Source organism: Petaurus breviceps, unplaced genomic scaffold (assembly GCF_028583685.1).
Source record: "Petaurus breviceps papuanus isolate PSGF00001 unplaced genomic scaffold, PetGlider_PUasm1.0 90654, whole genome shotgun sequence".
Classification (NCBI taxonomy): Eukaryota; Metazoa; Chordata; class Mammalia; order Diprotodontia; family Petauridae; genus Petaurus; species Petaurus breviceps.
The window spans coordinates 1,526,859-1,538,838 of NW_027187301.1; the positions used below are offsets into that span (position 1 = coordinate 1,526,859).

Sequence of the window (11,980 nt, forward strand, 5' to 3'; positions counted from 1 at the left end):
TTATCTTCGTATTCTGTGAGAACAAGTACTTAAGCTTAACTGAACTTGTACCTTTCTTTGTCAGGATACTGTGTTTTGCCCGCAATAGGCAATTAACAAATGCTTGTTGAATTGAATTACATGCTGAGGTTCTATCTGGAAATGCTTTTCCCCAACTCTTCGATCTCGACCTCCCTTTTACAGCCAGACTCCTAGAAAAATCTGTCTATGCCTGTTGCCCCAGCTTCTCAGCTTTTTGCAGTCTGGCTTCTGTCCCCAACACTTTGCTAAAATCACTCTGTTCAGTTTCATCAAATGATCTACTTATCAATAAAATCCACCAGCCTTTTCACAGCCTTTGTTTTGTCTGTCTTTATGTCTGAAGCATCTGACATGGTTGACTCCACTTTCCTTCTGGATATTCTCTCCTTCCTTTTTATGACCCTACTCTTTCATGATTCTCCTCTTACCTATATGACCTCTTCCTATCAATCTGTCTCCTAGATAATCATTGTCCATGTTATATCCCTGTGTATGGATATACTGCAGATTTTCAGTGTGGACCTTGGTGATCTCATCTACTCTCTGCTTTCTCCCTTGATAATGACATCAACTCCTAATGATTGAACTATGATTTTTATGCAGATGATTCCTGAATCTACTTTACAGAGCTCCAGTACTTCTCCTCTCCTCCAGCTATCTGTGGGATATCTTTATGTGGATTTCCCAGGGTTACCTCAGATTCAATATGTCTCACTTCCATATCTCAGTGCATAGCATATAGTGTGGACTTAATAAATGCTTGGCTGTTGGTTGAATTGTAGATGAATTACAGTTTATTCAGTATGAATCACCTGAAAAAGGAATGCTTGTTTCCTTCCTATTTTTATACTTTCAAGCTTCAAGATTAGAGAAATAGCATTTGCATTTCTCCCATGAAGAGAATACCTATCTACTACCCTCAGGTTATGGCTATTCTATCATGTGAGGTAAAACACACATGGAATTCTTACTTATTACAAAATTGAGAAGTGTTTGAGAAGAAAAGGACCTGGAAGCCTAATGAATGGCTTTCCACACTTAAGTATTCTTGGTGGAGGCCATCTTACAAGAGGATTTTTGGAAGAGCAGAGCCAGCTGCAGTGGAGGAAATAGTCACTTCCTGCCCTCTTACCCCTACTCAAGAATTTAGAATGTTGGATTTTCCATTTAAATTTAGATTATGTATTTGTCTCCATCTGCTAATGCTAGTGGCCAGACTGGGAACTGAGATAAAATCAGCTGATTTCTTTTAACTTCCAGGTAGCCCTGCCAGTGTGTCTATCCTCCACCCAGATCTCCCCACTCATCAAGAAAATCTCTGAACAGAAAGATTTCAAGAAGCTTCTCAGGACTCGGAATAATGTATTGGTGCTTTATTCCAAATCTGGTAAGTACTCTTGGGCTTTCCTTCAGAAGCAACAGAAATTTTTTATTTTTATTTTTAAAGTTTTTTTTATTTAGAGGGAGGGAAGAAAGGGGTGGAGAGGGAAGGAGAGACAGAGAGAGAGAGACGGAGAGAGAGACAGAGAGAGAGAGAGACAGAGAGAGAGAGACAGAGAGAGAGAAGATAGTTATACATTTATGACTTCGGTGGGGAGAGTAGGAGTAGGAGGGCCCTGAAGAATCACCCAGGAGAAGTGACCTTACTGTGCGGCTTATTTACTTTCATCTCTTCTCTGTGAGCTGCAGAGAAGGTGCCAGCTTGCTTTTGTACAGGGAACTTCCTCACCTGTTTTCTATACCAAGGGATTTTCACAGGTCCGTTCCCTATCCCTAGCTCTGTTTTATCAGTTGCTTTTGAATGGTTAAGGTGTGCACAGTATTTTTGGTTTTTGTGTGTATGTGTGTGTTTCCTGTCACTTAAAAGAATCTCTTTAGGTAGTTCACTGGGGGAAGACAGTCTCCTCTGTTAGGAAATTCCTAGTTTAATAGAAGAGATGGGAGATATGCAGAAGGAAAAATAAACAAATGTAAATTCTTATAGTGGACCTTGTGGGTGGGAACTCTAGTTTTCTCGTTAGACTGGGAGACATTAGAGGATAGGGACCATGATTTCTTTTCTCTTGGCTGTTTCTGCAGTGCCAGGCTCTGTTCACAGGATGTGTTTAGGCAGCACCTGTGATTCATTGACTCTGCCCTGCCAGTAGGCTATTGATCTGAAAACTGGATTTGGCCAACTCCAGGCCTGCCTGCCCTCAGTCTGCCCCACTTTGAAGCTGGAGCATGTGGCGGAATTTAGAATCCACTAAGAACTTGGCAGATTTATTGAGGGTAGATGGCCGTGACTAAGACCTTTCCTCTGACCTCCAGGCTAACAAGCAGAATAACTGATGGAGAGAGTTTTGCCTAGCTTTTGGCAGTGACTACAGGGAAGGGTAAATGTCTGACTTGGTTGATGTTGTTCCAGGAGAGTTGTGTCTTTCCATTTCCAAAGGATGCCAAGTATCCAGCATGCCCGGAGAGACAGCAAATGGCCAGTCAAGTTCTGGGCACAGTTTTCACCAGTGACTCCTCTTTGGGTCATTAGGACTTGGGCCTGATGGATGTTTTGGACGTGTGTCCCTCTTGAAGCTCAGATCATCTCTGGCCCACAGCCATGTTCATTGGCTCTTAGTGAATTTCCATTTTAGAGTGCTTGGCAGTGTTTGCTGACCCAGTATGCTGGGTGCCGAGGTTGTAACTAGCTTCTCTTTACCACCAAAAGATGGAGAAACTGAGGTCAGCAGGGAGTTGAGTTCAGACGGGCCTCCATAGAGGGCTCTAGAGCAGAAGTTCTTAAATTCCTTGTGTCATGGACTCCACAGAATAACATTTTTAAAGAGTAAAATAAATGCATAGTATTACAAAATAAACCACTTGTATTGAAATACACCTATCAGCATACTTAAAAAACAAGTTGGCCAAGTTAAGAACTCTAGAGATTACTAAACAGATATGACTTAGCAATCCATATTGGTGAATCTCTGTTATACAGAAATTTATATATTCTTTCTACTATACAGAAATAGATCAGTTCATTAATTACAAAAGTGCATTAAGGTAGGGCAGGAATTAGTAATTGGGCTGATGTTTTAGAAAATTGGAAAGGGGGTTGCGGCTAGGTGGTGCAGTGAGTAAGAGCTCTGGCCCTGGAATTGGGAGGACCTGAATTCGGTTCCGGCCTCAGACACTTAACACCCACACAAAAAAACTAGCCGTGCAACCTTGGGCAAGTTACTTAACCCCAGTTGTCCTCCAAAAGGCAAAAAAAAAAAAAGAAAATTGGAAGGGGGAAGTGGTTCTAGTGGACTTTCAGACTTGACCTGTTAGTTTGAGGTAGAAACTGATGGACTTCTTTCCTCTCCTGTCTCTTTCTAGGAGAGTGGAGTTGCTTTTACCCATTGCTTTCTAGTTGCTGCAGTAAGATAGGTGATTATTTTACCTTCCCTTTCTTTCTCCCAGTTTAAAAGTCTTTCTTTTTAGCCTTGTTTTTATTGTGTTTCATTACTCTGGAGCCTATGTGGAGGGTGATATTTTCGAGTGATTTCCAAGCTGTACAATAACTGATTTTTCATTGCCTTTTAAAACGCAAGGCACTTTTTAAAGCCAATTTACTAATGTAGATGTAACTTCTTCTGGGCTGAAGTGTGGGGGTTGGGGAGAGTGTTGCAGAGGGAGAGAGAATTCTTTTACTTTTTTATTGCTTTGCATTTATATTTTTTTGCTTTCTTTTGTGTTTCCCCAGAACACAAATTGAACACTGACTTTTTGTCACATTTGGTTTGATTAAATCCTTTCCCCCTTTCTCTCATTTCTAGAACCTATCTAGTAGGGTTTGGGGACAGAGTCGAAATGGTGAGAGCTTCCCATTAGACTAGGGGTTCTTAACCTGGAATCTGTGAACATTAAAAAAAATATTTTGATAACTGTATTTAAATATAATTGACTTCCTTAATAATAATTTACATTTTATTTTATGCCTTTGAAAACTTGATTCTGAGAGTCCATAGTCTTCAGCAGCCTGCCCAAGGGGTCTGGATTCTCAAAAGGTGATGAAGCCTTGCATTCGGAGCTGCATGCATGCTTACTGCCAGCAGAACTCTAGACTTGTTAGAGCTGCTTTCAGTGGGCGCTTTTTGTTAGTTCCATGAAAGTCACAGTATGCTTCCTTATTTATAGCCAAGTCTCAATTATCCACATTAATGGAGGAGAATAGTCATACAGATCATTTAAAAATTTTCATTTTCATTTCACTTTGGCTTCGGAATGTATCATAAGACTTTCTGGAGGTCAGCAGACCTTCTGTCCTAATGACATTTGTTTTGGCTGATGTTAAAATGAGTATTCGTTTTCCAAGCTCACACATATAGCAAGGGAAGTGACCCCATAGCGAGTTCATTGTCAAGGATTAGACATTTGTTATACTGAAAGTGGGTAACAGAGTTGGCAGAGCTACAATCTTGGCAACAGGACCAGTTTCCTCCTCTTCTTCCTCTCATCATCTCCCCGCTCATTCCCTGTTATTGTACTACTGAACTCTTTAGCACTGGTGGGATTGGCTTCTTATCAATATAGAAATAAATTAGAAAAAATCTTTTGTTGAATTAATTGCATCCTACCCTAGGAAAAATTCTTGTGAGTATTCATTAGAGGTAATAGGGGTAGAGGGGACAAAGAATGTATCCTTCCTCTGTCTGCTTGGGAAATAGGAATAAGTTTCAGGTTGGGAATAGGATTTAGATACATTTGGAATTTTCCTTCAGTTGGTAGCATTGTGTATATGTTTATTTAATCACCCCTGCTACTCTTAACTCCTGGGCTAGAACACTTTATACTTAAGGCAGTAGCTACTGAGTGATGGAAAGAAATATGGTGCTTACTTTAGGGACCCCACAGTCTGACAGGTGATTCAAGACAGACAGACAGACAGACACACACACACACACACATACTCTAACTAGAAATGTTTAATTGCAAAATAACAGAAGTGTGTTAGTATGTTTAGAAGAGAGGGTGAGTTAGAGATTATAGTTTGTGGCAAAAGTTGTTTGAGAAACAAGCTGGTATAGTAAAGAGAGGCCTGTATTTGAAGTCAGAGGACATGGGTTTGGATTGCACCTCTGTTACTTATCACCATTGTGAATGTGGATGAGTTACCTAACATTTTTCTCATTTATAATAAGAGGATTGGGCTAGATGATTTCTAAAGGGCCGTTCTAGCTACAAATCCTATGATCTTAAACTGGCAAGGCTTCCTGATAAAGGTGGGTTTTTAGCTGTGATTTAAAAAAGGTGTCCATGAACCTGAAAGGTAGAAGACCTGAAGCATATAGCTTAAATTTAAGACCTGCTCGTTGAGAGGCAGAGGTTATGAGTCTTACATGCCGTATGTGAAATGAGACTGGTGGTGGTCTTGATTTGTCTTAGTGCCCACTTTGCTGCATGTGAGAAGGAGGCAGGGATGACCGTGGAGCTGCCTATATTCATTTCCTTGTTGTTGTTTTTTTCTAGCTGCTGCAGCTGAAAACCACCTCAGGTTGTTGTCTAACGTGGCCAAGGCAGTGAAAGGACAAGGCACCATCTCCTGGGTAGACTGTGGGTATGTACCAGGGGTTTGGGGTCATGTGTGTTTGGGGATGTTGGGAGGGCGGGGCAGTTGCTGCTTGTTTGGAACTTTAGGAGGGAGGGAAGTTTATTCTGTTACTGACTGAAGCAACAGAAAGCACCTCAGAGGCCTCCTCAGTAGTATTCCTTGCTCACCTCCATAGGGAAGAATGGCAGAGGATAGACTGCCATTGCGTTTCATAGGAACCCCTTGGTTTCCATAGAGGCTTTACTTTTCAGAGCATCATATTGTGTTACCTTTTATCTTTATAACCCTGAGAAGTAGGTAAGAAAGGGATTTTCACCTTACTTTACAGAAAGGAAATTGGAAGCCCAGAGAAGTTAAGTGGTTAGTGAGGTAATAAATACTTATTGATTTAACTTGTTTTATTTTAGAGAGTGTTTAATAATGCTTGCAATTCTTGCTAATTCTGTTTTCCAGTTGTCTTTTTAGTTTTCCGCTAAAGCAAGGATCACATCTAGTTGATAATTCTTTACCTTTCACCCTTGCCCCACATTTCCTTCTTCCCCACCCCTCATACCCCCATGCAGCTATGTGGTCCAATAGAGAGAATATTACATATGAAAGCAGGAAGCCCTAAGTTCAAATCTAGATTCAAACACTTACTATGTGTCACCCTGGACAAGTCACTTAACCTCCATATATCTCAATTTCTTCATCTGTAAAATGGAGAAAATAGCACCTACCCTCTAGGATTGTTGTAAGGACCAAATGAAACAACTTAATGTAGAGTGCTTTGCACTTAAAACAACTCTGAGGTACCACTTCCCATCCATCAGATTGGCTAACATGACAGAAAAGGAAAATGACAAATGCTGGAGGGCTTGTGGAAAAAGAGACATATGCACTGTTTTGTGGATTGTGGACTGGTCCAGCTGTTGTGGAGAACAATTTGAAACTATACCCAAAAGGCTATAAAGACTGTATATTCCCTTTTACCCAGCAATACCAGTACTAGGTCTGTATCCCAAAGAAAAAAATTTTTCAAGGAAAAGGATATATACGTACAAAAATTTTTATAGCCGCTCTTTTTGTGGTGGCAGAGAGACTAAGAGGATGCCTTTCAATTGGGGAATGGTTGAACAAGATATGAATGTGATGGCATACTATTGAGTTTTAAGAAATGATGAAGGAGATGGTTCTGAAAAACCTGGGAAGACTTGTATGAACTGCTATAAAGTACATTGAGTAGAACTGGGATAACATTGTATACAGGAACAGCAATATTATAAAGATCACCAGCTGTGAAAGACTTCTCTTCTCTGATCAGTACAATGGTCCATGACAATTCCAAAGGACTCGTGATGAAAAATGCTGTCTGTCTCCAGAGAGAGAACTGATAAACTCTGAGTACAGGTGGAAGCATATTTTTTTTATTTTTCTTGCTTTTTAAAAAAAAAAAACATGGCTGATGTAGAAATGTTTTGTATCACTTCATATGTGTAATGAATATTGTATTCTTTGCTTTCTCAATGTGGGGCAGAGGGTAAGAATTTGAAACAGAAAATAAAAATTAACCAAAAACCTCCTGAAACAAGTAAGAGTAGATCACATTTAGAAATAAAATGGAAAGGAGCATAAAAAATTTGAAAGTGCTTTGGAAACCCTAAAGAAATATATAAATTCTAGATACTATTTTTGTTGTTGTTATTGTTATTATATGCATGTATTCTCATGAGCTATACTCATTTCTTTTTTTTTTTTATTTTTGGTAGTCAGGATTAAGTGATTTGCCCAGGGTAACACAGCTAGTAAGTGTCTGAGGGCAGATTTGAACTTGGGTCCTCCTGGCTCCAGGCTGGTGCTCTATCTGCTCCGCTAGCTGCCCCAGGCTATACTCTTTCTGAGTTGTACTACCTAAGAACCCATCTTAATGCTCCATCTCACTCCCCTCCGCCTTTCTCAGTACAGTGTCCCCTTGAAGGATTTTAAGACTTTGTAGAAATAACAAGTAACTTCTTTCCATAAAAAGCTGAGTCCCCTTGTTTTATAATTTGTGTCTCATGGAGAGGAAAAAGCTTCTTCTGAATAGAGAGGGTTGAGTATTGAATGAGTTAACACTGCTTCTCTGTCATTTGAGCATTCCTTTTCCAGTATGTTGATTTCCTCCCTTCTCATTCAGTTATTAGCTCTTTATTGGGTGTTTGTTTACATGTGGTGCTGTACTGGGTACACTATGCAGCGTATAATGCACAGAGATGCTGTGATCAAAGGCTGTCTAGTCTGAGACTGACATTAAATATAAGGATAGTAAATGAACATAGAGTAAATGCATGTAAGCAGAGGATAAGCATAAGCCCTTGGGAATATAATGGAGATCGCGTAATATGAATGACTAGCTTATGCTTAGAGCAGAGTGCTAGAGGTATTTCCAGAGCCAGTGAATTCCTTCTTGCCTCAGTAGCCAGTGGTAGTTGGGTTTTTAGATGGAGAGCAAAGTAGTGGGAGGAGATATGCTTATAATGTTAACCATCATTCTTTTCTTGAGGCACACTATAGAACACATTTTCTTATGGAAGCAATGTAATAAATGATGGTGATGTTTGCCGTCCTGCCCATGAAAGCTTCCAGTAATATTGGTACTTATGTTAATGGTCTATACTATGAATAAATAGGCTTTTATAGGCTGGATCATTTGTAATACTGTTTCTATAGAAAAGCACATTTCCAAATTTCACACTGCCAATTAAACCTATTTGTAAGTTTGGGGCCATTTGCAAACCTTATCCTTCCCTTGCTTGGGATGAATTGATGTATTTAGACAGAGTAGGACTAGAACAAGACATCTTTGGATTATTGCCGTGATGTGGCCTAAGCAGAACTATTTGCATGCCACCCAAACAGCCTTGTTGTTCCCTGTTTAAGTGAAAGATGCTGGGGAAAAATAAACCCATAGTCCTTGCCTGTTTGGTGTGTTGAGTAGCACCTGAATTCCAGTCTCTATAGCCTCACTGGGAGTATGGCAAGAGCTCCCTGAAGGTCATCAGTGCAGACCATTGGAGCTGGCTTGTATCATACCTGATGACAGGACTTTCTAGCTGCCTGCTCCAACCCAACTTCCCCTTCCCCTGGCTGGGTTGGAAGGTGGAGTAGAGGGGTGAGAACAAGGGCAGTCAGGGGAAGAAAGCACCAGCCACATGTGCCAAGTCTCCCCAGGAACAGTATGTGCATCCAGTGGCAGTACACCAGTGCTACATATTGGGGCTTCATTTGTTCATTCAGACAAAAGTTGTGGAAATGGCAGTTTGGGCAGATTTTAAAAAATATTATGTAGTTTGTTGAGAGAGAAACTCACAGAAGTGTTTGTGGTACCAGTGTTTTGAAAACCCAATTTTGACTCCTAATGTTGAATTTGGTAGTGGCACATTTTGATAGGCTCCTTAGACAGCTAAGGATGGTACTATCTACAATTTCTGGCTTATCTTTGATTTGACTGCCTTGTCTTTTTCTCTTGTCTGTTTAATCAAACTGGGAACTCCCCAAGGTTAGGGACTTTGTTTTTTTTTCACTATAGTTTTCCAAAGGGAAACTTCCCCGTTAGACTAGGAACTCTCTACCAGAACAATTGGCAAAATAAAAAAAGACTACAGAGAAAAAAAAGGCACAGTGAAATCTCTAACCTTGCAGATGTAAACTCTAGTGTATTAACATGTCACCCAAATGGAGATAGACTATAAGAAGTTCCCATAAGGGGGACTTAAAGCCAAGATGGCTCCTTCAGTAGAGACAGGCAGCCTAACTTACGGATACCTACTCCCCCTAAAAAGACTAAAAGTAGTACCAGATCAAATAGAGATCAAGCATAAAAAGCTACAGTGAGTGCCTTTACCCACCCCAGAACTACAGAAAAAGTCAGCAAGAGTTCTGCCCACAGGCAATATGGAAGGAGCTCTCCCAGAAAAACTAGCGTCACTGTAAGCAAACAAAAAAAGAAGGCAGCCTCCCAGTAGAACCCCATACACCTGTAACCTGTAAGGATCTCTATCCAGAAACAGTAAAAGCAGGGGACCCAGAATGTGAATCTTGGAAGCAACTGGGTTTAGTAGCATTCAGACCAGGACTGAGTTAGAGTCCAAAGCATTATGTTCTGAGATTCCATAAAGAACCTCAAAGATGTAGAGCTTTATTTGAACCTCATATGTCTGGAGTGGGGGGAGGCTGAGGCCTTAAAACTTCCAAAAGCTCTTAGAATAGACATATCCCAGGAAGTAAAAGTTGGAGCAGGAACCCAACTGGAGACCAAGCAGGGCGTTTTTCCTCACCCCAAAGTACAATAAGGCTTGGAGCTTGATCCTGATACAAAGCCCCAATTTAGGAACTAAGGGTGGGGAGATGAACAAGCAGGTAACACCAACCACTGTAAAAAATTATTTAAGGTATAGAGTCAAAATGGCCAAGCGAGAAGAAGCATTTTTGCCTAGCTCTTCCAACACATGGCCACCACAGTAATCTAGAAAACATGCTATACCTAGTTCTGATTGGGAAAGGCAAAAAAAAGTCACAGTAAATTTATGTTAACAGCTCTGAACAGCTTAGGGAAATGCAGAGAGAGGACTTAAGACACTGAGGATGGAGAGCTGGTGAGAGTGTACCGATTGAGCAGTAGGGAGCATTTCACCTGCCACAGACAGAAAGAGAGCTGAGACAGAGCACCAGGGCAGGAAGCACTGGACAGAAAGAGAGCCTGAGGGATCCCTGAACTCGTACTAGGTGTGGAAACGTACCATCTGGCATCGGTGTTGCCCATTACCCAGTTCCAGGGTAGAAACAAGTGGTTGCAGGTGGACATGGGCTTAAAAACTGTGATTAAGGAGCAAGTTCTGGAAATGTAGTTGTATGGCTTTGAATCCAGGAGTAGAGTGGTGACTCAGTTCTAGCCTTTAGCCCAGCACATAGCCTGCAGTGGAATAACCAGGGCAGAAGTCCTAGGCTGATGGGGAACCGGCAGTTCAACCCCTCTGAACTTGCAGAAACTTCCAGCAGGCTAACAGTGACTGAGACCAGCATCAGTCTATAGAAACCCAGTCACACACAAGCTAGAAGACCTAAATAAAGGTCAGAAATTCACAGAACTCAGACCAAGAGATCTAGAACAGGCTTCTAGATCACCCTACTTTGGGAGCACTGAAAACTTACAGTCCACAGACTGAGTTGTGAAAGCAGTAGAACATAAAAGGATAGAAACTCAGGCCAAACTTCCCTTCTCAGAGCCTAGCATGGCAGAAAATCCAAAGTCAAGAAGCAGGCTAGGTGGCACATTGAGTAGAGCACCAGCCCTGGAGGCAGGAGGACCTGGGTTTGGATCCAGCCTCAGACACTTAACACACACACACACACACACACACACACAGAGTCATGTGACCTTGGGCAAATCACTTAACCCCGATTGCCCTAGCCTCCCCCCTCCAAAAAGCAAAAAAAAAAAAAAAACAAAAAGAAGAAGAAGAAGAAGCAGGCTAGAAGAATAAGCAAACAAATAAAAAAAAAAAAAGAACCTGACCATTGAAAAGCTATTATGGTAACAGGGAAGCTTAAGACTCAAACACAGAAGACAGTGATTCAAAACATCTATTTGCAAAGCATTGAAGAAAAATATAGATTGAACATAAGCCCAACTGGAATTTCTAAAAGAGTTTTTAAAGAGTTTTTTAAAAAGTTATTTTAAAAACCAAATGAGAGCAGTGGAGGAAAGAATATGAGAGCATTGGAAGAAAAATCTGAAAAGTAAATTAACTGGTAAAAATAGTTCATGAGGCACAAAATCTTATTGAAGAAAATAGCGCCTTGAAAATTAGAATTGGCCAAATGGAAGTGAATGACTCCATAGGACATCAGGAAATAATAAAACAATCAAAATACTAAAGAGAAAAAAATATGAACTATCTTATAGGAAAAATAGTTGACATAGAAGATAGATTGAAGAGAAATCATTTAAGAATAATTGGATTACTTGAAATCTATGAACAAAAAAAGAGATTAGACATCATATTTCAAGAAATCATCAAATAAACTGTCCAGATATATTAGAACCAGAGGGCAAATTACAAATTGAAAATCAGTCACTTTCTGAAAGAAAACTCTTGGGACTAGTATAACTAAAATTCTGGTTTAGGGAGTCATGACAGAAGTATCAATACTCTATTTGTGTCATAGAAGGACTTTGTGTCATGGTAGGAACTCCTTTACTTTTTTTTTCCAAACAGTTTATGCACTATTGAAATTAATATTTGTTTATTTAAAAAAAATTTTTTTTTGCTTTTTGTAGGGCAATTGGGGTTAAGTGACTTGCCCAAGGTCACACGGCTAGGTGTGTGTGTGTGTGTGTGTGTGTGTGTGTGTGTGTGTGTGTGTGTG

The 11,980-nt window shown here is 40.4% G+C and overlaps 1 protein-coding gene across 1 annotated transcript in view; it reads left to right on the forward strand.

The window, feature by feature from the left end:
- PDIA5 (protein disulfide isomerase family A member 5) overlaps positions 1 to 11,980 on the forward strand; it is a 185,858-nt gene that overhangs the window by 39,916 nt on the left and 133,962 nt on the right. The window contains exons 2-3 of the mRNA XM_069064939.1: positions 1,282 to 1,408; positions 5,512 to 5,599. Coding sequence (XP_068921040.1) covers positions 1,282 to 1,408; positions 5,512 to 5,599 — 215 coding nt within the window. The remainder of the gene's footprint in view (positions 1 to 1,281; positions 1,409 to 5,511; positions 5,600 to 11,980) is intronic.